We start from the raw sequence: 26,452 nt of genomic DNA on the forward strand, positions 1-26,452 counted from the left end.
TCATGTTTTTAAATTGCTCTTTTTTTTTCTTTTTTCTTTTTTTTTTTTTTTTTGAGACATAGTCTTGCTCTATTGCCCAGGTTGGAGTGCAGTGGCACGATCTCGGCTCACTGCAACCTCCGCTTGCCGGGTTCAAGTGATTCTCCTGCCTCAGCCTCCTGAGTAGCTGGGACTATGGGCGCGTGCCACCATGCTCGGCTAATGTTTGTATTTTTAGTAGAGACTGGGTTTCACCATGTTGGCCAGGCTGGTCTTGAACTCCTGACCTCAGGTGTTCTGCCTGCCTCAGCCTCCAAAAGTGCTGGGATTATAGGCGTGGGCCACCACGCCTAGCTAATTTTTGTATTTTTAGTAGAGATGGGGTTTCACCAAGTTGATCAGTCAAATTGCTCTTTTTCTTTTCTCCCAAATTTTCATTGTGCAGATGTTGTCTCACTCTTGTGTCACGTGGCAACTCAAAAACCCTGAGTTCCTCATGCCCCACTTTTATATTCTGTCTTTCAGATGCAATGCAGACTTAACACGAGTAACTGGCGATATTGGTCAGCATCTACATGATTGAAATGTCCTTTAACCTTCAGATAATTTAGCAATTTTCCAATCTTCCCACAACCCTCCACCTCACTCCACCTGCCACACAACACTAACTTGTTTCTATAGCTGACCCCTTTAGGGCAGGGCAGAGCCTTGTGTCTCCCATGCCTCCCACACCATGCTTTATATACACATATTCTTCAGAGACGTTTAATGAGTCAAAAATATTTACATGAGCAAACCTAATTCCTGTCTCATTAAATAGGCCAACTGATGTTTTCCTGGTCTTCGGAGAAGTCCCTATCAGCCCAGATGGTTCCAAGGGGGTTCACCAGAAAGGCAGTTAAGCTGTCAGTGTCATGCAGACTCTGGGCCAGTCTAATAAGTTTAGGGCTGAATTCACGAATTCTGGAAAAATAGTTGGCTTCCTGGAGTCAGACTACCGCATTCTCAGTTCTTCCTCTGTAAACACCTTGTTCAATTCCTGCCCAACCACCTTGAGTCAGCGGCCATCTTTCTTTGCTGCCTCGTAAGAGGGAACATGGACTCTTGCTCCTGAGTTCCCCAAACCTGGCTGGGGAAGATCTCTCAGGACCAGCGCTGGCTCCATTTAATGATGGGTTTGTTGTTTAGAACAATGGACCCCCAGGAGACTGCCTTGTCTGTGGGCGTATTAAGTAGACAGTAGACCTGGACAACTGACCTCAACGGGCATTCTCTTTCCCAGAAATGAAAGGAGTTTTGATTCCTTCCTTCCAGGAGAAATGGCACAGTTCCCAGAACATTGTAAACACCTGATAAAATTCACTGGCTGATTATCTAAGGACTGATGACTTTCAGGCTAAAAATGATTGGCGGGTTTGCATTCACTTGATCCTGCCTTTCTCTCAGACACGGTCACTGAACCTTTCACCAGTGCTTCCCCAACTCATTGACAAAGACTCATCTCCGCAGCATCTCTTTGTCACCCACAGGACCTAACAGGGCTTGCACTCGGCAGATGCTAGCAGTGAATCTTTCCATTGTGCTAAGTGCCAGGCATCGTTCTCAGATCTTCACATACACTAACACACTTAGTCCTCACAGCTCTCAAAATAGGAAGGAGGGCCAGGTGGAGTGGCTTACACCTGTAATCCCAGCACTTTGGGAGGCTGAGGCAGGCAGATCACCTGAGGTCAGGAGTTCAAGACAAACCTGGCCAACATGGTGAAACCCCATTTTTACTAAAAATACAAAAATTAGCTGGATGTGGTGGCAGGCACCTGTAATCCTAGCTACTCAGGAGGCTGAGGCAGGAGAATCACTTGAACCTGGGAGATGGAGGTTGCGGTGAGCCGAGGTCACACCACTGCACTCCAGCCTGGGCAACAGAGCGAGACTCCATCTCAGAAAAACAAAAAAAAATAGGAGGATTGTTTTTACAGGTAACAAAACTGAGGTGTAGAGAGATTCAGTGGCTTGCTCAAGGTCAAAGTGAGGAACCAGGATGTATATGCAGATTGTCTGACTCCAGAGTCCATGCTCTCAATCATGAGCTATATTACTTCCCATAGAAAGCTAAAAAGGAGTCTATTTGACAGTGTCTGTGTGTGTGTGTGTATACACACATGCATATTCATATGTTTACATATACATATGAGTATATACAAATATAACATTTTCCATTTGCCAACCGTTGTTCTAGATGCTGAGGGTACAGAGAACAGTTCTTGCATAGAAAAATGTAGCATGTATGAGGGGGAGAAAGATGAAAAGAGATGATTTCATTATACCAGATGAAGATCCAACTGGGTGTGTATTGCAGCACAGATAGATGAAATGAGGCGCCTTGCTTCTGTTTCTTGAGGTGGAGCGCGGATACCTGGGCGTGTTCACTTTCTAAACATTTATGAAGCTGTACACTTGTGATTTGTGTACTTTTCTCTCCGTGTGTTATACTTCGATAAAATTGACATTTAAAACATTTATAAGGAAGCAAAGTGCCTTGTGAGCTCAGAGGATGTAGCAAAGAATGGTTTTTGACTTGAGCCTCAGTGACCAGTTGCCTTCTGTCCTGCCCTGGTGTCTGACTGACCACTGGCTTTCTTCTCCAGAGGCCAAGTGTATCATCTGATGATGCCAGCTGCCCTCACATGGCTCCAAAAATTCCTTTTCTTTCCTTCCTTCCTTCCTTCCATCCTTCCTTCCTTCCTCTCTCCCTCTCTTTTTTTTTTTTCCACAGTTTTCCTTTTGTTGCCTAGGCTAGAGTGCAGGGGCGCGATCTTGACTCCATGCAACCTCCGCCTCCCGGGTTTAACCTATTCTCCTGCCTCAGCCTCCCGAGTAGGTGGAATTACAGGTATCTGCCACCACACCTGGCTGATTTTTTGTATTTTTAGTAGAGATGGGGTTTCACCATGTTGGCCAGGCTGGTCTCGAACTCCTGACCTCGAGTGATCCACCTGCCTGGGCCTCCCAAAGTGCTGCGACTACAGGTGTGAGCCACAATGCCCAGCAAAAAATTTATTTATTTACCCATGTAACAAACCTGCACATGTACCCCCACTCTGAACCTAAAATAAAAATTGATAAAGAAAATAAATAAATAAAAGTAAAAACCTGTCCAAATAGTTTTTAAAAGTTTATTTCTTCCTTGGCATCCTCAGCCACAGTGTTCACAGGTGTTTTTCACAACAGCGAATTCAGTGAAGTCTCTCTCCAGTGTATTTCATTCCCTGTAAGATGAGACTTTGACTTGATATTGTGACAGTCACACAGGACCTGCCTACATGAATACATTGGGATGAAAAACCACATGAAAGAACCTGCACACTGCAAAGGGCAGAGGCTTGTGGGTACAAACTCTTCTGCTCTAGGTGAGCACATGGTCCAGGGAACCCCAGCAGACATTCTCTGGGTTGGGCTTATTCCAGCAAGAATCCATTGTCTATCTCTTCATATATGCTTAGCGCAATGAAACACAAAATTCCAGAAGCAGCGTTTGTCAGGCAGGTGCTCACCTTGAGCCGCAAACACGAAGGTAGCTGCATTTTGTTTTTCATTTTTTTTATGACAGTATAAGTGTTACAGTTCAGCATAAACAGATTTTTATTGGATTTTTTCCCAGAAATGACATGTTTACAAAACACATGAATATAATTTTTAAAATGGATCTGAGCAAGGACATATTGAAGGTTGTTAGAGTTTGCAGTCCCTTTCTTTTCTTTTTCTTTTTCTTTTTTTTGAGACAGGGTCTCACTCTATTGCCCAGGCTGGAGTGCAATGGCGCGATCTCTGCTCACTGCAACCTCCACCTCCCAGGTTCAAGCGATTTCCCTGCCTCAGCCTCCTGAGTAGCTGGGATTACAGACATATGCCACCATGCTTGGCTATTTTTGATGTTTTTTTTTTTTTTAGTAGAGACAGGGTTTCACCATGTTGGCCAGGCTGGTCTCGAACTCCCGACCTCAAGTGATCTGTCTACCTCGGCCTCACAAAGTGCTGGGATTACAGGCATGAGCCACTACGCCCACCCCCTTTCTTTTTTCAAAAAATCAAATTATGTGTGGAACAACCTGTGGCCTGAATAACACGGTAGCTGGACATGGGATGAATTGATACAATATTGCAGATGACTGTATTAGGAATCCTGCAGTCCACCACTGCCTCCAACAAGACCTGCATGTTTGGTAACGTTTATTTTTAGAAGTAAAAGTGGCTGGCGATTTAATTTAAGCAGAACAACTCAAACATGTGTTCCACTTAAACTAAGATAAGATGTCATTCCATTTGACTGTGTTTTCATTTCTATCATTCGACCGTCCTTCCAAACTGATTTTACTATGAGTAGAAACACAAAATTTCCAAGAAAAAATATTTTAAAAAATAACAGGAAACATATTTTGAAATTTCTGTCTTCTTGATTCAAATGAAAAAGAAAGTATGACGTAGCCACACATACTTTATTGTGTGTGTCAATTAGGAGAAAACATTTTCCGGATTTTTCTGTCAACAAACCTATGCGGACAACACGTTTTGCCTACCTTGTAGTTAAAAAGACTTGCTTTCCTCTTTCTTCAACTTCTCTTCACTTAGTACTGGCATCCTCCCTGTTTCTTTGGTATCCTTATCAAATTCACTGTCATTAAGAAGCTCTCTTTCATACTAGAGTGTCAATGGTTGATATCTTCAGTAAGCATTATCTCACTTCAAGGTACTGGCATTTTAACAGGAATCAAAGGCTAAAGCCAAAGGTGTTTAGTAAAAAGTGAGATGTGGAGGGGTGGGGATGGAAGCTTTCCCTGGACAACAATCTCCTGAAGTCCAACCCAGAGGCAGGGTGTACATTGTGAGTGTCAGTGCCTGGCTTGTTTGCCTGTGCAGATGTGGCAGCCATGGACACTGGCTAGCATATGGACACCTTGCCTGGGGCGCCTGGTGGGAGGTGTCCAGAAACATTCCTGAAGGCTTGTTCAGCAGGGCAAGGAGCAGCTCCTGTTTTCCAAATGCTCTCCGAAGCCTCGGGTTCCAGGAAGCTGTGTTGAGAGTGCCGACTGCCGTTCTGTGCCTGCTGCTTCTCGGTGAATTCCAGGCGGGCTGCCGTGAACCTGCTCATGGCCGTGACCGACACAGCCAGGCAGAGGGCGAAAGAACCCCAGGCAAGGCTGTCAACAGAAGGCACCATTAGGAAAGGGCTGAGGGCTGTGATTCCAGGACTTCCTGTTTTCTCCAGATTGGGGGTCAATCTGGAGAAAACAACAGCTCCTCGTTCTACTCAATTTGGACCTGCATTTTGGATCACAAATCCCAGAGTCTAGTCAACGTATTGTTTAGCCCAAGGGTTAAGAGAATGGATTCTGGAGTCACTGTGCTGGCTTTGCATCGTGGCCCCACCTTGTATTAACCATGTGACCTTGAGCTGGTTGCTTTACCTCTTTGAATCAGTTCCCTCATCTGCAAAGCTGGAATAATATTAATGCTGCCACCAGGGTGGCTGTGAGGAATTCAATGAGTGAATGTGTGGGAAGTATTAATACTTAGTATAGCATCTGCTGCATAGAAGTTTACAGATTATTGCTGCTGTTGGCTCTAACCCAGGACAGTGGCATTGGTGTCATTACTTTTTTTTTTTTTTTTTTTTGAGACAGAGTCCCTCTCTGTCACCCAGGGTGGAGTGCAATGGCATGATCTTGGCTCACTGCAACCTCTGCCTCCCGGTTCAAGCAATTCTCCTGCCTCAGCCTCCCAAGTAGCTGGGACCACAGGCATGCGCTACCACACCCGGCTAATTTTTGTATTTTTAGTAGAGACAGGGCTTCACCATGTTGGCCAGGCTGGTCTTGACCTCCTGACCTCAGGTGATCCGCCCGCCTTGGCCTTCCACAGTGCTGGGATCACAGACATGAGCCACCGCGCCCGGCCAGCATCATTATTCTTATATCCCCACCCAGGCTGTAAGCCTGTTGCATACTGAGATGATGGGCTACACTTTTCATCCTTCACAGAACCCAGCACTGTGTTGGGAATATGGTAATTAGCATCTGCTTTATACCAAAGGGTGTTCAAATGTTTGCATTATTATGAGATAAAGAGAAGGGCTGTGTGGTGGACAAAGAACAACCTAGAGAAGAAAAGCAAAATGTAGGGTTAACCAGAGACACTTCCCAATGGATAATAATAAGATTAACAATAATAAACAGTCTTGTATGTATGCCACGTGCTGTGATGGGCACCAGATTATCTAACTGAACACCTCACAGCGACCCCCTGATGGAGGCACTATAATTATCTCCATTTTACAGATGAGGAAACTGAGACACAGAAGTTAAGCAACTTGTCCACGACCACCATTTAGAAAGTGGGACATCCTGGATGCGGCTGCAAACCCTGTGAGTCCAGGTACTGCTGGCTGACTTGCGATACTTTGCTGCCTCCTGATGCTGTGGACTCGGTTAACCAAGGACACATGTCAAGGTTCTGGATTGGGCCTGGTCTTGCTTCGTGTTTTCATTAAGTAGGTGATTATTTTGGTTTAAATGAGGGCAGAAACTCATTGCATCTCTCCACACCCCCACTGAAACGAGAGTAAAGGGATGTGTACTAGTGTGAACACACAAGGACAAGGAGAATTGGAGAGGAGACATGAGAGTACGGAAACGGCTGGGAGAGGGATGACTAATTTATGGAGTGAGGGATGCGACACAGAAAGTGTCTGCAATGAGGGCCACCCACAAGACAAGAAGGATGCCTGTTATATCAGCACTGCTGAATCCTTGAGAGGTGCAGAACCTTGAGGCACAAATACGGCACAAAAAATGCAGCCCTTTCCCCAGTCTCCTCCTTACCACAAACACTCCATCCCACCTCCCTTTCCCCCAGAAGAGCAAAGTTTTATTCTCTGGAGAAGGTGAACGGAAGGAAAGGCTCCGGATTCAGAGACAGCAGGCCCACTGGAAGGCAGGGAAGGGGGCTGGTCTGAAAATGGGATTGTATGGAAATCTACACAGGAGTGGGAAGCTGTCCAGCCCTTTCCTATGCCTAACCTCAGAAATTATCAGCCAGGCATGTGAGCTTAACTCCACTTCCTGCGGATATTGGATGATTCCCTTCTGAAGACACTGACAGGTTGTGGAAAGAACCTCTACAAACCGATATTTGTGTGTGTTTTTGTGGAGTGGAATTCCAAGATAAAATAGATGGTGCCATACCCAATCACATGCCAAAACAACAACAAAAGAGCCTACCAGTAGATAAATACCAACCCTGCTCCAGAGCTTCCAATTATCCTTGACAATCAAAGATGCCAACGTTTGGGGGAAAGGTCCAACAACAAAGCAGGGAGGGGAAAGAATTCTAAAGGAAAGAGATAACACAAGGAACAAAAGAAAACAGCAACAAAAACCAAACCCTTCGATTAATATCCTCAGAGGAATATGAGAAAAGAAGATGCTGTATCAATAAAGCAAGATCAGGATATTATGAAAAAGGAACAGCTGGAAAACAAGGAAGAGCTTGGAAAATTAAAATAAGTCCAAAATAAGAATTCAGTAGAAAGGCTGGAAGACAAGTAGAGAAAAATTTTCAGAAAATATAATAAAAAGGGAAACAAAATATAAAGAAAGTAATAAGATCCTTGAATAATAAACCCAAAAGACCTAATATCTAACTAACAAGTGTTTTCTAAAAGGAGAACAAAAAACTGACAAAAGGAAATAATCAAAGAAATAATACAAATACAAAAATCACCATAATTCCAGGACATGAATATTCAGATTAAAGGCTCCCCACCCCCACCCCAAGCACATAGATGAAGGATGAATGTGGAGAAAAGAGGATCCTCGCCAAAGGACATCATTATGGCATTTCAGAACATTGGTCATAAAGAGAAGAAAATAACAGGCCACCTACAAAGGCACATGAATCAGAATCGTGCTGGACTCTTGACAGAAACTATGAATGCTGGAAGAGGATGGAGTACAGCCATCAAAATTCTTTGGGAAAATGATTTCCGGCAGAGAATTCTGCACTGTGCCAAACGATCGATCAAGTATGGAGTATTGAATTTCCAGGCATGAAAGGAGTAAAATAATTTATCTCTCATTGGATCCTTTCTTAGGAAGCTGCTGAAGGATGTACTCCCAGAAAAGGTAAACTAAATAAGATAATTCAATGGGACCTAAGAAATAGCATTCCAGGATAAGGGAGTGGCTCAGGGAAGTCTCATGATGATAGCTCTAGACTGCAACGAGCCTGGAACAGGGCAGGAAGACCGAGGGCTTTGGGGGTTTGGAAGTGAAACTGAGAAGCTAATCTGGTTAGGTCCACCAAACCTAACCTGCCCTGCTTGCTTTTGGTTGCTTGCTTTCTTTCGTCCCCATATAGCTAAAAGCCACGCCACTAAACTCCTGGCTTCCTTACAGATGACATTTCTGATGTACACGTCACCATGGTAATGGCTGCTTGTTTTTCAGGAACTTGGGGCAGCTCCTATCCAGTTCAAACTGGTTGAGACCACTGATCCTTCAGCTGATCCTGTGCAAGTGCCTGAGAGGTGGCCTTTTGATGTCAGAAAGCCAAAAACTCTACCCTTAGAACATGCTAATGCTACCATTTTCTGAATATGCATCCTGTGAAGAGCCATGAACCCTGACTATGCTTGCACAGATCACTAGTGACTTTATTTTTCCCCATTGCCAATCACCTTTCCTCTTGCCTTAGAGCACCCTGCTTCTCTAACCCATAAATATCCCTAAGTCTTATCTTCAGGCAGGCTTTGAGAGCTGTTCTCCCACCTCCTTATTGGGCTGCCCTGTGAATAAATGTTTTATCTGCCCTGTGAATAAATCTTTTGTAAGACCCATCATCACAGTAACCGGTTTACTAAGCACAAACAGAATGAACTTGGTGGGTATCAGAAGGGTGGCACAGGGAGAGAATGGAATTGATAGATTGTTACGCTTAGTACTATTTGATTTTTAACAACCGTTTACATATACTTCTTTTGCTAAAAATTAAGTAATTGAAAGTCATAGAAAACAAAAACAAAACAAAATGATATTGGAAACAAACAGACCATTCTTCAGGCTCCTTTAGTGTTTGGAATTTGCTTCTATCCATAGCAAAAGGAGGGCAGTACAAATTGGCCACGGTTGAGAACCCACCTACAATTCATCTGAGCCCTGCTGCAACTACACTCTCAACTGTGTAAGGTGCCAGTGATAGCCCCTCAGAACCAATAGCACTAATTCAAAGGGGGGTAGCTAAGTGACAATCAGGTGGAGGGACAGGTGCCCAGAGAAACATTTGTAAAAATTAACATCTTCAGACTGGGAAGACGAAGACTAAGAAAAGTTCAGACTCTAACAACTCACGAAGCATATGGCTCACAGTAACACACATGCGTTCACTGAATCCTAGAATAGTAGGATGAGGGAGTGAGCCCTGAACGTGTTATGTGTTTTACAAAGAGGAAAGTAACATAAGAGGTTGTTATATAAGATGAAAATGTAAGTTATGTATATCTATTTTTAAGATACGATATGCTTCAGAGGTCCACATCAAAGAGAACCCCTGTGGTCTTGGATAATATGGTGGAGTCAGTTAGAGACAGAACTCCCATGTCATGACCTTGTCTTTGCATTAGAAACAGGGGCTGGGTCTCCCCCAGTTGAAGTATTTATTAGGAGTTATAGATCAAGACACTTCCTCCCACACTGTGTTTAAGAACTGATCATCAACAATGTCTCAATTTCTCGGGGACTTTACTATGTGCAAAGAGTTTTATAAACATAATCTCTTTAAATCCCTATACAAACATTTGAGGCAGGTATCCTCACTTTATCGATGAGGGAATTGGGCTACAGATGGGTCACAGAATTAACCCAAAGTCACAATACTGGTAGATGCCAGCACTATGACCAAGGTTGGTCATCCTACAAAACATGTGTATGTTTATGTGCATCTCTCCTGATCCTCCAGGACTTCAGCACCATGACCAAGCAACTTACCAATATGACCAGCCATAGTCCCAGGTCTGAGGCTTCCAATCTTCTGGTCCAAGGTTCACAGTGATTTGAAAAATGGTTGTGTACATCATGTGGGCCACCATGCCTAGAAGCCCTGCGCAAGGAAAGCTCTGTGAGTCACAGCTAAGAAGACACATGATGGAAGAACTCTACGCGGTGTGAGTTGGCTGTAAGGAGCTCTCTAGCATTCATAAAGTCCTTTTGATGTATCTGCATGTATTCATCCTTAAACATTCCGCCGGACATCTCTTTCCCACAATTGAAACTGAAGAGACATCCGGAAAGACACAATCAGGGAGGACCTGTCAGAACCTGGGTAGGAGTCTCCATGGCCTGGTTCCTTCCTAAGAAGATCAGAAATTGGATTTTATCATCCCATTCACTGAGGATAAGACTTGAGGGAGGTAGGCATGGTGGCATGCACCTGTAATCCCAGGTACTCGGGAGGCTGAGGAGGGAGGATTGCTTAAGCTCAGGGGTTTGAGACCACCCTGGGGGGACCTCTGATTGAGAGGTTCCAAGTAAATAAATACGTCCCAAAATAAGTAAAATAAAATAATTAAAAGGGACTTTAAAAAAAGGACTTAGGAAAGATGCATTACACTTATCAAGCACAACAATGATGTACAAATTGGCCTGCTACATGATGAACTTAACATGAGTAACTTTTCATATCCAGTTTGAGGACTAAAGGAAGTCATTTGTTCAGGGTTCTTTCTCCCTGGAAAGGCCCACTTAGGAGACCCGATTAAGTGGCTTTAAAAGTTGCTTGGAGAACACAGAAGTAGATCTAAAAAAAAAGGAGTTCTTTATTTTTATGGAATATTTGTACCAAATGTTGATACTTTTTTTAAAACTACCATGTATTACTTCTTCTATACTAGGTGCACTCTTATTTAGTCATCGCCAAAGTGTCTTGAGATACATTATAGTGTTCTGTCTTAGAGCAGTAACTTGCCTGAGGTCATACACCCATTAAGGAGACGTCTGCACCTGAGCAGGATCCCTCCACAGACTCATGCCTAAGTACTGCTTTCAGTGAAGTGATGTCAGCTGTCAGAGCCAGGGCACCCTCTTCCCTGGTTGTGACAAATACAAACGGATACATTTCACTTTCTATCTGTGCCTAGCTCCTTTTCATCTGTCACCCTAAGAATATTGTCTCCAGCCAATGGAATTCATTGGTGACTTATCCAGGGGACCACCTGCCCTGCTCAAATGGCCATTGATGGGAAAGAGCCAGCCTGTTCTTTGGTAATGAGCATGTCCAGTCTGACACTCTGCTTTCCCTCTGGGGCAGCCTGTTCCAAGGATGCTGTTGGAAAGTACCTGCCAGCACCATGAAGATGGCTACCAAGGCATCTACCCTGAGCCAGTCGAACCCAGGGCTGCGACAACTCACTCTGGAGCCCAGGAGGATGGCGCTTGTCAGTATCAGAACGATATCCAGGACCTCGCCCCCGATGGACAGCCACAAAACACCTGCCAAAGAACAGGATGTTGGAAACGCTGGACATTTCTAATTCAGAAATACTAAAATGTTCAATCCTTTGATTTAGTTCACTTCTAAACAAAACATGAAAAACAGACACGCTGGAGTGAAAATCACAGATGCCTCTGATGAATCTTAGCTGGCAATGGAAAGGCACTCCTCAGGGCTGAAAGAGACGGTCGTAGGGATTGCCCGTAGCTGAACGGGCGGTGGGGTGGGGGTGGGGAAACTAAGCAAAACCCTGCTGTGAGGATATGAGTGGTGCTGGGGGTCTCCATGCCCTAGCTCAAAAACTACCATTGTGTCTGGAGTTGGTTCCTGCTGGTGGGTTCATGGTCTGGCTGACTTCAAGAACCAAGCCACAGACCTTCGTGGTGAGTGTTACAGCTCTTAAAAGTGGCACAGACCCAAAGAGCGAGTGGTAGCAAGCTTTATTGTGAAGAGCGAAAGGACGAAGCCTCCAAACCACGGAAGGGGACCTGAGAGGGTGGCTGTGGCGGGCTGGGGTGGCCAGCTTTTATCCCCTTATTGGCCCCTCCCATGTTCCGTTTCTGTCCTATCAGAGTGCCCTTTTTCCAATCCTCCCTGCTATTGGCTACTTTTAGAATTCTGCTGATTGGTGCATTTTACAGAGTGCTGATTGGTGCGTTTTACAGAGCGCTGATTGGCGCGCTTTACAGAGTGCTGATTGGTGTGTTTTACAAACCTCTTTAAGACAGAAAAGTTCCTGATTGGTGCGTTTTACAAACCTCTTGTAAGACAGAAAAGTTCCCCAACTCCCCACTTGACCCAGGAAGTCCAGCTAGCCTCGCCTCTCACCATGATGTTTTGATTTTACCAGAAGATATCATCTTTGCCTTTTGCAAGAAAAAGTTACACAAACATGGGGGTGGAGGGTCTGTGAGTTGGAGAGTCCTGTCTGCAGGTACCAAAACCTCATTTGTTTCTGTGGAAGCCACTTGTTTACTTCCTGGAGAGGATCCCACCTGTGGCTTCAAGGAACTCTGTTGCCAGTGGAGAGCAATGGAGAAAAGGGACAGAAAAGGAAATTCATCTTTGCGAAAGGACTCCTCTAAGGCAAGTTAGGTAATGGAGACACAGCAATGAATAGACATGATCCATGCCTTCACAAAACCTCTACTCCAGCTGGGAGAACAGACACTAAGAAAGTAATTACAAAGATACTGAGTGTTAGGGAGCTTTAGAGAGAAGAAAAAACTGCTCTAGGCAGTGGTGTGCTGAAGCTTATCTCACAGCTCTGTGTTCATCTTGCAACTGAGAGCTGCATTCATCTTGCAATTGAAATTGGCTATGGTGGGAATATTTACACCATGGAACCCGGCCAGTGCTGCCAATCAGGGCTTCCCATCCACCCTACAAAGTTGGCTGTTAAACATTTGCCAGCACACCACTGGCTATAGGGCACAGGAAGAGAGCCTGTGGTTCTAGCTTTTGGGCTGGACTTCATGGAAAAATCATCAATGACTCCCTCATCATTTCCCCTATTTCCAATAAAACTATAAAAATAGTCCAAGCTATGAGGAGTGCTAGTGGGCAGAGTGTGAGTAAGGTATTTACCTTGTTCTTCAGCTGGCACTACACTCCAGAAACTCCTACACTTTTCATCTGAAAGATAAAGAGAATGCATCCAGAAGTGGGTTACACTTCACAACCAGAGGGCAAATGGTGAATTTCTAGCCCCTTAACTGGATGAGGAATGGGGAGTGTGCAGACTGCTTTACTGCTCAGGGACATGAGCTGCTCCTCTGTGTGGGAGCCTGATATAATCCACCCTATTGGACTCTGGCTTGGCCACGTAACACTCTTTGACCAATGAACTGGGAGCAAAAATGAGATGGATCTGAGCAGCTTTAAGAGCCAGTGTCTTTTCCCTTGGTTCTTGTTCCCTTGCTCTGTAATCCCAGAGGCCCATGTCAAGAGGGAGTCTCCATCAGCCTGGGTCCCTGAATAGCTACAATGAGGACAGACCCCTTGCCAACCTGAAAAGTCTATACAGAATGAGCTAAAAATAAATGTGTCGGTTTAAAGCACTGGAATTTGGGGGGTTGTTTGTTATTGCAGCCTAACCTATCCTATCTGGACTAATACTGCAAGTCTTAGACCAGGGATTCTCAGCTTTGGAAATAGCATTCATTATGGTATGAATCTAAAATAATTGGCTTCTTGTTGAAGGGAAATGATCAAAGTTCGCAATTTATTTTTAAATGAGTGAGAGCAGATTCAGAGCCATGTCTGTTACTAAGACTCAGCAGGTGAGTCACGCATTCGCTTGCATTCCATCATGATTTCTTGACTATGAAAGGGAGGAATCGTTGTGTGTGTACCAGGTATTGGGCAGAAGCCGCCACCAGACTCATTTATGTGCTCCAGGGGGATAGATACTCTTTGTATGTGAGTGTCATCTGTCAGGTTGCACACATCAGGTGAAAAATCTTGAGCCACAGCCTTACATATGCAGTTCCATTTAAAATTCTAAGTCCATGGATATCCACTTGGTGTGAAGATGTAACCAAATTCTGGTTTAGTGGGTGACAGATGGAAGATTGAGACAATGGCAAGTCACCCTCTGGGGTCCTGTCCCAGCTGAGTGTCCTGCACTCTCTCTACTAACACGTCAGCCCAAAATAGAATCATAGACTGTCGAGTGGGAGGAGCCTGGGAAATCATCTGGTTCATCCCCACGCAGTTTACAGGAGTGCGTTCAAGGGCCTCTGAGGGAAAGTGACTTGCTCAAGACAGCGTAGGTAGAGGCAGTTTCCGTGTTAGAGCTCAGGGCTGCAGAACCCGGGCCCAGCGCTGTCCCGCTACATCACTGACTTAATGCAATCAAGGAAAGGTGCCGGGGGTGCAAAGATGCCTGAGACAAGGGAGCCGCCCCCAGTCTGATCCTGGTGGGAGCTGAAGCAGAGCATGTTTTTTTCCCATTGACTCTTCAAAGGAATGGCATTCTTATCACCATCCAATAGTCACTTATCACTTATCACTTATCACTTATCCAATAGTCCCCACCTTAGCCTTGCTTTGAAGATTACATGAAACAATACTTAGGAAACTTCTATCACAGTTCATACACATTTAAATCTTATTAGAATATAATGAGTTCTATTAGAGCATTTTTGCAGTGGTTAGCATGAACTATTATTTATTTCCAGACTCTAAGCAACCCCAAGGGCAAGGTTCATGCCACCTACCATTGCTGGAAGATTCCAGGAACAGAGGGAGTTTAGGGAGCATCTGTAGACTTCTGTAACAAATTACCATAGATGGGGTGGTTTATCAACAACAGGAACAGCTTTTCAGATCTGGAGCCTGGAAGTCTGAGATGCCTGCATGGTGGGGTTCTGGTGAGGGCCCTCTTCCAGGTGCAGAGAGCTTCTTTTATTTTTTTTATTTTTTGAGACAGGGTCTTGCTCTGTCACCCAGGCTGGAGTGCAGTGGATCACGGCTCACTGCAGCCAAAATCTCCTGGGCTCAAGTGATCCTCCCATCTCAATTTCCCAAGTAGCTGGGACTAGAGGTGCACGCCACCACACCTGGCTAACTTTTTTTTTTTTTTTGGTAGAGGTGGAGTCTCACTATAACTCCTGGGCTCAAGCAATCTGCCCACCTCAGCCTCCCAAAGTGTTAGGATAAGAGGCATGGGCCACCATGCCTGGCCAGCAGACAGCTTTTTGTAGTAACCTCGCACGGCAGAAAGAGATCTGGCTTGGTCTCTAGCCTCTTCTTATAAGGGCACTAATTCCATACGTGAGGGCTCCACCCTCATGACCTAATCACCACGCAAAGGCCCCCACCTCCTAATACCATTACACTGGGGTTAGGGTTTCAGCATATGAACCTGGGGAGGGGACACAAATATCCAGTCACAGCACATGGGAAGGATGATATGTGTGCAAGCATACGCTTCTGGCAGTGCATGTCTAATGCTTATAAACCTTAACATTTGCCATGCCCATCCTCGTGAAATTCCAAGTGCCCGTGGGCCTCATTCCTTCACACTTCTGCATCACCCCTCTACTGAGCTATAGGGAGAAGAGAAACTCAGGTTGGGGTGATGATGTAACCATTTCCTGGAGCTTCTCCACTGGGAAGTTTTCTGACTCGAATGCGCAGCCAGGGATTCGTGCGTCACATGATTGTCCATCTCAGAGGGCCCGAAGGAGAATATTTACACAGCCTGGGGCTGAGGGCAACAGGATCAGGGACCTGTCAGTCCATGGGCAGCCACAGCGGCCTCTGCAGCCTTTGAATTAAGTCACTTTGGATTAATGTGATTGGACACTTCTCCTGATGTCAGCAGCAGTATCACGGTCACAGAGGAAACAATTCATCTGAGCCTCGCCGGTTCTACCAAGGATGTCCCCAAAGCACTGGAAACACCTCAGTCCTCACACCCTGCTCTCTCTCGGAGAACTTGGGGGCTGATGCAGAGCCTTCTCTCACGTCGCCTCATCCGATCCCAACCATACCCTGGCGAGTCAGGCCAGCATGTTGGCAGCAGATGAATACCATGGGCAATGTGTGGCATTTACATCCACAACGCCTGGCATCTCTGCCTGTTTCTGCCACGGTCAGTCATCATCGCAAGTTTCCTGGCCTCTCTGAGCCTCACTTTCCTCATCTGCAAAATGGGTCTAATGAAAAGTCTCCAGTGAGAAAGTTGTGAAAGTATTTTGTGAACTGCATTCCACAGTGTTTTCTTTTTTTTTGACGGAGACTCGCTCTGTCACCAGGGCTGGAGTGCAACGGCATGATCTTGGCTCACTGCAACCTCTGCCTCCCGGGTTCAAGCGATTCTCCTGCCTCAGCCTCCCGAGTAGCTGGGATTACAGGCACCCGCCACTATGCCCAGCTAATTTTTGTATTTTTAGTAGAGACAGGGTTTCACCATGTTGGCCAGGCTGATCTCAAACTCCTGACCTCGTGATCTGCCCGCCTCGGCCTCCCAAAGTGCTGGGATTACAAGCGTGAGACACCACGCCTGGCCTTTCCACTGTTTTGAGTGTTGAGTTATTAATAAAGACAAGTACAATGATCTCAATTTTACGGACCTGGAGGAGACCAGGCTCACATGAATTGGTAGAGTCAAGAATTAAAAACCGGAGTTTCTTACCTAAGACTCAGAGGCCTTTTCTGAATCGCTTCTTGTCTTTCTACCTAATGCACGGAGAAGTGAAGGTCTAACTTGTCTTCTAAAGAGAACTGCCTTTCCCACCAGGAATAGAGATGAGGCCAGCACAGAGCCAGGGCTGGGCAAAGAGAAGGTGGAGGCCAGCCAAGGAGATTAAGAGAATTCAGAATAGCTTAGACGGGTGAGTTCAGCTTGGGCCCAGAGTCAGAGCCTAGTGACCCCTTTGATGAATACGAATCCTTAGAAATGGTGTTCCTTTTGAATAAAGCCAGAAGGATTAAAAGAAAAAATCTTTATAAATCCCATGAAGCCAAGGAGGCAGGTGTTACATAGCGTGTGTGCTTCAGCAGCCAAGCAGGACAGCAAGCCAGCCCGAGGAAGTGGCGTCCGATCCCTCCGTGCCTGACTCTGACATCCTCTGTCATTTTGTTCTCCACCGGCCCCCACTCCGCCCCTATCCTTTATGGGGTGCCTGGGTCCCTCTGTCCTGAACTTTTTTAGTTTAGCAGAACAGCATAGAATCTAAAATCCACACATTTTGTGGATTCACAAACTCACCTAAGGAAAAGAACATTTCGTGTAAGTGCTGCCTGGGCCAGGAACTGTCATTTCAGATTGTGGGATCAAAGGTGTGGGTTCCCTTTAAAGACATCCTAGGCACTGGGGAGAAAGGATAGAGTTCTTGGAGGTGGCTTGGGCAGAGGATGTCTTAAAATAGCACTTCAGGTGGCTGGGTGCGGTGGCTCGCGCCTGTAATCCCAGCACTTTGGGAGGCCGAGGTGGGCGGATCACGAAGTCAGGAGATCGAGACCATACTTGGCCAACATGGTGAGACCCCGTCTCTACTAAAAATACAGAAAAAAATAGCTGGGTGTGGTGGCATGCGCCTGTAATCCCAACTACTCAGGAGGCTGAGGCAGGAGAATCGCTTGAACCCCGGAGGCAGGGGTTGCAGTGAGGCGAGATTCCATGGGTCATGGGTCACTTACATCTCTGGAACTCAGTTTTCTCGTCTGTAAAATGTCTCTATTGTTCTAGGTCAGCCTTTCCCAAAGCACGTTCCACCAAACAATAGTCTTATAGAATATTAATCCTTATTAAAAAAATCTCTTCTATGCTCCATAAATTTGGGGAAACACTGGACTATGTAATGTTAAACAAATTCCTGTATCGGGGGACTTCTTAGAGATTTTGATGTGCTAATGTGCGTTGTTAATTTTTAAGAAGAAAGTGTAACATATTACGGAATCTTTTCCAGTTTGTTGGACTTCAAGATACTTTTTCTTTACTTTTACAAAGAGCATCTCAAAAGGCATCTCTGAGGAGTAATATTTGAGGACATCCAGTGAGGTACTTATTAAGAGCTCTTTCTGTCCTGATACAAGAATATAGTTGCATAGAAGTCAGAAAGAGGTTGCTATGGTTTGAATGTCCCCTCCCAAACTCATGTTGAAATTTAATCCCTAGTGAGGCAGAATTGAGAGGTGGGAGCTTTAAGAGATGCTCGAGTCATGAAGGCTGTGCTCTCGTGAATGGATTAATCCATTCATGAATTAATGGGTTCTCGTGGGGAGTTGGACTAGTGGTTTTGTAGGAAGAGGAGGACAGGGCCGAGCTAGAATGTTAGCACGCTCAGCACCCTCAGCCATGGGCTGCCCTGCACCTCCCTGGGGCTCTGTGAAGAGTCCTCCCCAGCCAGAAGCCTCTCACCAGATGTGCTCCCTCGACCGTGGATTTCCCAGCCTCCGTAATGGTAAGTAATACAGTTCTTTTCTTTATAAATTACCTAGTTTCTGGTATTCTGTTTTAAGCAACAGAGAATGGACAACGACAGAAGTCAAGAAATACATCCTTTGTTTCTCCTTGCTGTTGTCCATGAATCATGGAGAACACTAACTCTCTTTATATTCAGTGTGTGCTCCTGACAGTATGGGAAAAACCCTTCCGTGGTGTGATCCAGAAAAATGTGCACGTGCACGCGTAAGCGTGTGTGTCTGTGTGTGTGTGCGTGTGTGTCTGTGTCTGTGTGTGTGTGCGTGTGTGTCTGTGTGTGTGCATGTGTCTCTGTGTGCGTGTGTGTCTGTGTCTGCGTCCGTGTCTGTGTGTGTGCATGTGCATGTGTGTGTGTGCGTGTGTCTGTGTGTGTGCCTGTCTGTGTGTGCATGTCTGTGTGTTTGTGTGTGCGTGTCTCTGTGTGCACGTGTGTGTGTCTGTGTGTGCATGCATGTCTGTGTCTGTGTGTGCGTGTCTGTGTGTCTGTGTGTGTCTGTGTGTGTGCGTGTCTGTGTGTCTGTGTGTGTCTGTTTTGCATGTCTGTGTGTGCGTGTCTGTGTGTGTCTGTGGGTGCGTGTGTGTGTGCGTGTCTGTGTATGTGTGCATGTGTGTCTGTGTGTATCTGTGTCTGTGTGTGTGCGTGTGTATCTGTCTGTGTGTGCGTGTGTGTCTGTGTGTGCGTATCTGTGTATGTGTGCCTGTGTGTATCTGTGTGTGTGTCTGTGTATCTGTGTGTGTCTGTGTGTCTGTGTGTGTATCTGTGTGCGTGTGTATCTGTGTGTGTGCGTGTGTGTCTGTGTGTGTGCGTATCTGTGTATGTGTGTCTGTGTGTCTGTGTATCTGTGTGTGTGTCTCTGTGTGTATCTGTGTGTGTGTCTCTGTGTGTGTATCTGTGTGTGTATCTGTGTGTCTCTGTGTGTGTCTGTGTGTGCATCTGTGTGTGTGTCTCTGTGTGTGTGTATCTGTGTGTGTCTCTCTGTGTGTGTCTGTGTGTGTGTATCTGTGTGTGTATCTGTGTGTGTGTATCTGTGTGTGTGTATCTGTGTGTCTCTGTGTGTGTGTCTCTGTGTGTGTATCTGTGTGTGTCTGTGTGTGTATCTGTGTGTCTCTGTGTGTGTCTCTGTGTGTGTCTCTGTGTGTGTGTATCTGTGTGTGTCTCTCTGTGTGTGTCTGTGTGTGTGTATCTGTGTGTGTATCTGTGTGTGTGTATCTGTGTGTGTGTATCTGTGTGTCTCTGTGTGTGTCTCTGTGTGTGTATCTGTGTGTGTCTGTGTGTGTATCTGTGTGTCTCTGTGTGTGTGTCTCTGTGTGTGTATCTGTGTGTGTCTGTGTGTGTATCTGTGTGTCTCTGTGTGTGTCTCTGTGTGTGTGTCTCTGTGTGTGTGTCTCTGTGTGTGTGTGTCTCTGTGTGTCTCTGTGTGTGTGTATCTGTGTGTGTGTATCTGTGTGTGTCTCTGTGTGTGTATGTGTGTGTGTATCTGTGTGTGTCTCTGTGTGTGTCTCTGTGTGTGTATCTGTGTGTGTATCTGTGTGTGTGTCTCTGTGTGTGTGTATCTGTGTGTCTCTGTGTGTGTATCTGTGTGTGTCTCTGTGTGTGTCTCTGTGTGTGTGTATCTGTGTGTGTCTCTGTGTGTGTCTCTGTGTGTGTGTATCTGTGTGTGTCTCTGTGTGTGTCTCTGTGTGTGTGTATCTGTGTGTGTCTCTGTGTGTGTGTATCTGTGTGTGTCTCTGTGTGTGTGTATCTGTGTGTATCTGTGTGTGTGTCTGTGTGTATCTGTGTGTGTATCTGTGTGTGTGTGTATCTGTGTGTGTGTCTCTGTGTGTGTGTGTATCTGTGTGTGTGTCTCTGTGTGTGTGTGTCTCTGTGTGTGTATCTGTGTGTGTGTATCTGTGTGTGTGTCTCTGTGTGTGTGTCTCTGTGTGTGTGTGTGTGAAGTAAACACTCTATGGGTTTGCAGAAGTGCCAAGGGGACTTCCTCTAGAGGAAGGAACCTGAAAGAGCCTCACACATCTCTCACTCCCGCTTTCAGCTCGTTTTAGGCTGAGAAGATGCCACCACCACCACCACACACACGCTGAGTTACACACACACACGTACACACGCGAACTGAGTGACAATTTTTTATCAGAAATCTTGGGACATTTTTACCATCTACCTGTGTAGTGTTTGTGTGACTACGGCTCATGCCATATGCAGGTAGCCAGGTTGCAGCTGCTCCCACTCCTGCCGGAATATCCAGTTCCTCACTTTCCTCAAGCCCAGCCCATGCGGATTTTCCCTGCCAGCTGCCTGGTTACTGATGAAGCAGCTCCCTCCCATTGGTCTAATTTTCCAACTCTGTCTTCAAGTTCAGGTTCTACTCTGGCCCTAGCTCCTCCTGACATCATGACTAGCAAGCTTCCAGTTCTCTCCAACGAGGCTTTTTTTTTTTTTTTCCTCGAAGTCTCACTCTGTCGCCCAGGCTGGAGTACAGTGGTGCGATCTTGGATCACTGCAACCCCCGCCTCCCAGGTTCAAGCGAGTCTGCTGCCTCAGCCTCCTGAGTAGCTGGAATTACAGGCACCCACCACCACACTCGGCTAATTTTTGTATTTTTAGTAGACATGGGGTTTCACCATGTTGGCCAGGCCGGTCTTGAACTCCCGACCTCAAGTGACCTGCCCTCCTTAGCCTCACAAAGTGCTGAGATTACAGGCGTGAGCCACCATACCTGGCCCAATGAGGCCTTTTCTGTTTAGGAAATGTCTGCTCAGTTCCTCCTGCTTGGGTGACAGAGACCTTATGTTGCAGGGAAGGAGAAGCTGTCTCAGGTGACATGGAAAAGCCATGTGAGCTAAGTTCTTCTGTAAGAACTTAAGGATTCCTTCTCTCCCCTGCCTTGTGTTCTGATGCAAATACCTGGGTTATGCTGCCTCAGACATTGGCTCACTCAGTTCTGCCTGCCTGGAACGTTCTCATCCCCAATCTCCATCTATTAAAATCATAGCCTTATGGGCCTGGCACAGTGGCCACCTCCTTTATGAGGTCCTCCCTATGCCTAGAGCTATAAATAACCTCTCCTTCTGTGTAACTCAGTTCTTGCATTGCTATAAAGGAATACCTGAGGCTGGGTAGTTTATAAAGAAAAAACTTTTAATTGGCTCACCGTTCTGCAGGCTGTTCGGGAAGCATAGCACTGGCATCTGCTCAGCTTCTGGTGAGGCCTGGGGAAACTTCCAATCATAGCAGAGGGCAGAGGGGGAATCTGCCAATCACACAGTGGGAGTGGGAGCAAGAGAGAAGAAGGGGGAAGGTGGCACACACTTTTCTTGTTTTAGTTTTAGTTTTGTTTTGTTTTGTTTTTGAGATGGAGTTTCGCTCTTGTTGCCCAAGCTGGAGTGTAATGGTGCGATCTCGGCTCACTGCAACCTCCGCCTCCTGAGTTCTAGCGATTCTCCTGCCTCAGCCTTCCGAGTAGCTGGGTTTACAGGTGCACACCACCACACACAGCTAAATTTTTTTTTTTTTTTTGTATTTTAGTAGAGACAGGGTTTCACCGGGTTGGCCAGGCTGGTCTCGAACTCCTGACCTCAGGCAATCCACCCACCTTGGCCTCCCAAAGTGCTGGGATTACAGGTGTGAGCCACCACGCCCTTTCCAACGACCAGATCCCACGAGAAATCATTCACTATTGCAAGGACAGCACCGAAAGAACAGGGCTAAACTATTCGTGGTAAATCCACCTCCACAATCCAATCACCTCCCACCAGCCTCCACCTCTAACAATGGGGATGACTTTTTATCCAAACTCTATCACCCCCGTTTCCATTTCCATATCATAGGTGCATCCTTGTTATAACCATTATATTTTTCCTTGTTCGTTTGTACCTTAGGTGGGTCTCTCCCACTGGATCCTTGCTCTCAGCACTGGGGCTTACTCACCTTTCTCTCCTCCCATCCTCCTGGCCTTGTGCCTGACAAGGAAATGACTGTCAGTGAATTCACTCTGCACTGTGCTGACTCCCTTCTTTCCAGAGGTCTTTGATGTACACTGAGGTGGGCTCCTCTGACTCTAGTGTGTGTCATAATCACCAGGGGGGCTTATTAGAAACATGAATAACACCAGATAAAATAGAGTTGAGTGGAATAAAACACCAGTGCCATAAGAATCAGAAATGAAGAGGCAATGGGCAACTCCAGAAAAAGCAAAAAGCTGAACACAGCAATAAACATCACCACAGCACCTACTTTGATGCTATAATGAACAATATTGATAGAGTCAAAATATATTATTGGCTTACTGATTTCAATAAGGCAGCGATATAACTTTATTAGGAAGATGACAGAGGGTATCTGGGATGTTGTGGTGTGAGAGAGTTAAATCCTATTTATTATAACAGGAAGTTAATAGGTAATGTCTAAGATGAAGCCATGGCTATGTAACCATAGTTTTTGAGAACATGGAAGAAAATACTAGAAGAAACAATTAAGTTAACTGTGGTTTCTCCTGAAGGGTGGGACTAAGTTATGGAGAAGAAAGGGGCAAGGGAGTGTTGATTTTTCTTAGTAGCTTTTCAAAATGAGTTCATCTCTTGTCTATGAGTAAATATCACCTTGGTTAAAACTTTTTTTTGTTTGCTTGTTTTTTGAGACAGAGTTTTGCTCTTGCTGCCCAGGCTGGAGTGCAATGGTACCATCTCGGCTCACTGCAACCTCTGCCTCCCGGGATCAGGCGATTCTCCTGCCTCAGCCTCCCTAGTAGCTGGGATTACAGGCACACATCACCATGCCCAGCTATTTTTTTGTATTTTTAGTAGAGATGGTATTTCACCAACTCCTGACCTCAGGTGATCTGCCCGCCTCAGCCTTCCAAAATGCTGGGATTACAGGTGTGAGCCACCACGCCTGGCCTGTATTCTTTTTCTTTAAAAAAAAATTTTGGCCAGGCACAGTGGCTCATGCCTGTAATCCCAGCTACTGGGGAAGCTGAGGCAGGATAATCACTTAAAACCCAGGAGGTGGAAGTTGCAGTGAGCTGAGATTGCGCCATTGCAATCCAGCCTGGGCAACAAGAGGGAAATTCCGTCTCAAAATAAAAAATAAAATAAAATAAGAATACAGACCTCTAGACTCCACCCCGGATCTCTTAAATTAGAACCTCCAGGACTGGGCACCTGGCTATTTCTTTTACAAGTTCCTCGGGTGATACATTTGATAACTGGTGTGACGCCTATATAGAGCTGTGGAAACAGAAGTACTATAGGCAGTCCTCATATGAGAACTTGGAAAGGAGATGGAATTTCCCAAGCGATTTGCCTATAAGTATGGTGAATACAGTTTCCAAACCAAAATTCTGGAAGTGTTTTGGAAATCCTCCAGGATGCAGGGTCCTGAGACTTTTGCCTCTGTCCATGAAGGTGGGGAAGAGACTCATAGGAAGATAGCACTCCCTGAGAAGCGAGGAACTGGGGAGGTCCCTAAATAGCCTTAGCTCCAGGCACTATTGCAGTGTCTGTACCACACTTAAAGCACAAGACACAGGCACTGGCCTGGAGACATGGGAGGGTCAGTCAGGCTGGGTACTGCCCCACAGTGGCCACCACTGGGAGAGAGGGTGGTGGGGAGGGACATACAGCACCTCTGAGTGTTCCTTTTTTTTTTTTTTTTTTTTACTTTGAGACAGGTCTCGCTCTATCATTCAGGCTGGAGGGCAGTCACACGATGATGACTCACTGCAGCCTCAATCTCCCAGGCTCAAGTGATCCTCCCAGAGTAGCTGGGACCACAGGCACACCCCACCATGCCCAGCTAATTTTTTTAAAAACCCTTTTGTAAAGAGAGGTCTCACTATGTTGCCTATGTTGCCAGGCTGGTCTCTAACTCCTGGTCTCAAGTGATTCTCCTGTCTCAGCTTCCCAAAGTGCTAGGATTACAGGAATGAGCCACCAGGCTGGGCCTCAGGGGATTCATTCTTGTTGCCTTTTACTTAGGCCTCAGGAACAAAAATCAAATGCTATGAGAATGGAAAAAGGAAAGGCAATTAGAAACTCTGGAAAAAGTTAAAAAACTGTGCAAGAAATTGACTGTAATAAGCTGAGGTCAGGAGAGAAATGGGGATGGGAGGATTCCTCCTTTTTCCGCCTTGGAGGTTTTGCGTCCCAAGCAGAAAGGGAAGAGTACTCTGTCCCTGAACGTGGGCTTACAGCCAGGCTGCCTAATATGGAAGAGTCAAATTCCTCCCTCCTCAATTCTTTGAGAGGTAAAAACACTTCTGTTTTTAAAGATTCACTCCAAGATCATTCCAAGTGCAGGAGAAATAACAGGGATGCACCTTCGAGTTGGGTCAGGGCCAACTTTCATTCCCAAAGGATTTTAAATACCAGGGATTCAGTGACAAGAACAAACGAGAAAAACTAATTTTAATAAACACTTGCAATGTGTCAGGCCCTGTTGCAAGCTCTGTATGTGAATCTGGTCATTTCATCTTTACAATCACTCTTGGAGGTAAGTACTGCTATCATTCCCATTTTACAGATGAGAAAACTGAGGCTCAGAGAGGTGAAGGGACTTATTCAAGGATACCTAGACAATCAGTGGAGATGAAGGATTCAAACCCAGACAGCCTGGCTCCAGAGCCCCTGCATCATCCCGCACCTGTTACCCCCAGAATCTGCAGGATTCAAACCCAGACAGCCTGGCTCCAGAGCCCCTGCCCCATCCCGCACCTGTCTTCCCCAGAATCTACAGTCTTTGCTCACCTTCACCGTTGAGGCTCTCCTCGCAGGACTGCCAGAGCCCCACATGGAACCCCCGCTGAATGAACTTGTCATCACCCAGCTCCCAAATGTACAGGACAGCCTGGCTATTGTTGTCCATCCTGCCATTGCTGCTGTTGTCCCGTTTGAAGTGAATGCAGTGCTGCCCTCCCGGCTGGTCCTGGCACAGTGGCTTCACCACCCGTCGGGTCCCCTCACACCAGTGGCTGCTGACCACGGCGGTGAGGGAGAAGGTGAGGGCGAGGCAGATGGGGAGGAGGAGCAGCGCCTGCTGCTGCTTGGCTCTGTCCATGGCTGAGTGAGGTGCGTGGGGCAGGATGAGCTGTGGGGCCCCCTCCTCCTGCCTCGTCACGGTACCTGCCCCTCAGCTCTGCCATCTGGCATCCTCACACAGCCTCCTCTCACGTCCCCCTGGGGAATTGCATGTGCTGCCACACCACATCCAGAGGCACAGAGCTGGGGCACGTTCCTGTCAAGGGTGCTGGCCCTGCCATTCTCCCCAGGAGGCAGGTGTGCGGGAGGGCATTGTTTTTTTTTTTTTTTCTTTGTTTGTTTTTTTGAGATGGAGTTTCTCTCTTGTTGCCCAGGCTGGAGTGCAGTGGCATGATCTTGGCTCACCTCAACCTCTGCCTCCTGGGTTCAACCGATTCCACTGCCTCAGCCTGCTAAGTAGCTGGGACCACAGGTGCATGCCACCATGCTGGGATAATTTTTTGTATTTTAGTGGAGAGAAAGTTTCACCATGATGCCCAGGATGGTCTCGATCTCCTGACCTCGTGATCCACCTGTCTCGGCCTCCCAAAGTGCTGGGACTACAGGCGTGAGCCACCGCGCCCAGCCAGAGGGCATTGTTTTTAAATTGTGGTAAAACACACATAACATGAAATTAACCATCTCAACCTTTTTTTTTTCTTTTTTTGAGACAGAGTTTCACTCTGTCGCCCAGGCTGGAGTGCAGTGGCACCGTCTTGGCTCACTGCAACCTCCACTTCCTGGGTTCAAGTGATTCTTCTACCTCAGCCTCCCAAGTAGTTGGGATTACAGGTGCCCGCCACCATGCCCGGCTAATTTTTGTATTTTTAGTAGAGATGGGGTTTCACCATGTTGGCCAGGCTGTTCTCAAACTCCTGACCTCAGGTGATCCACCTGCCTCGGCCTCCCAGAGTGTAGGATTACCGGCATGAGCCAACACACTTGGCCATCTCAATCTTTTTTTTTTTTTTTTTGATATGGAGTCTCGCT

The 26,452-nt window shown here is 46.2% G+C and overlaps 1 protein-coding gene across 1 annotated transcript; it reads right to left on the reverse strand.

Moving 5' to 3' along the window:
- Positions 1-3,141: 3,141 nt before the first annotated feature.
- Positions 3,142-25,510, reverse strand: GSG1L2 (GSG1 like 2). The gene is made up of 5 exons (XM_019013041.4): positions 25,193-25,510; positions 13,108-13,155; positions 11,367-11,519; positions 10,020-10,131; positions 3,142-5,177 (listed from the first exon to the last, which is right to left on the reverse strand). The coding sequence occupies exons 1-5, from the start codon at positions 25,500-25,502 to the stop codon at positions 4,919-4,921; spliced, it is 882 nt and encodes a 293-aa protein (XP_018868586.3). The 5' UTR covers positions 25,503-25,510; the 3' UTR covers positions 3,142-4,918.
- Between the last annotated feature and the right edge of the window lie 942 nt (positions 25,511-26,452).

The sequence above is a fragment of the Gorilla gorilla genome, chromosome 19 (assembly GCF_029281585.2).
Source record: "Gorilla gorilla gorilla isolate KB3781 chromosome 19, NHGRI_mGorGor1-v2.1_pri, whole genome shotgun sequence".
Classification (NCBI taxonomy): Eukaryota; Metazoa; Chordata; class Mammalia; order Primates; family Hominidae; genus Gorilla; species Gorilla gorilla.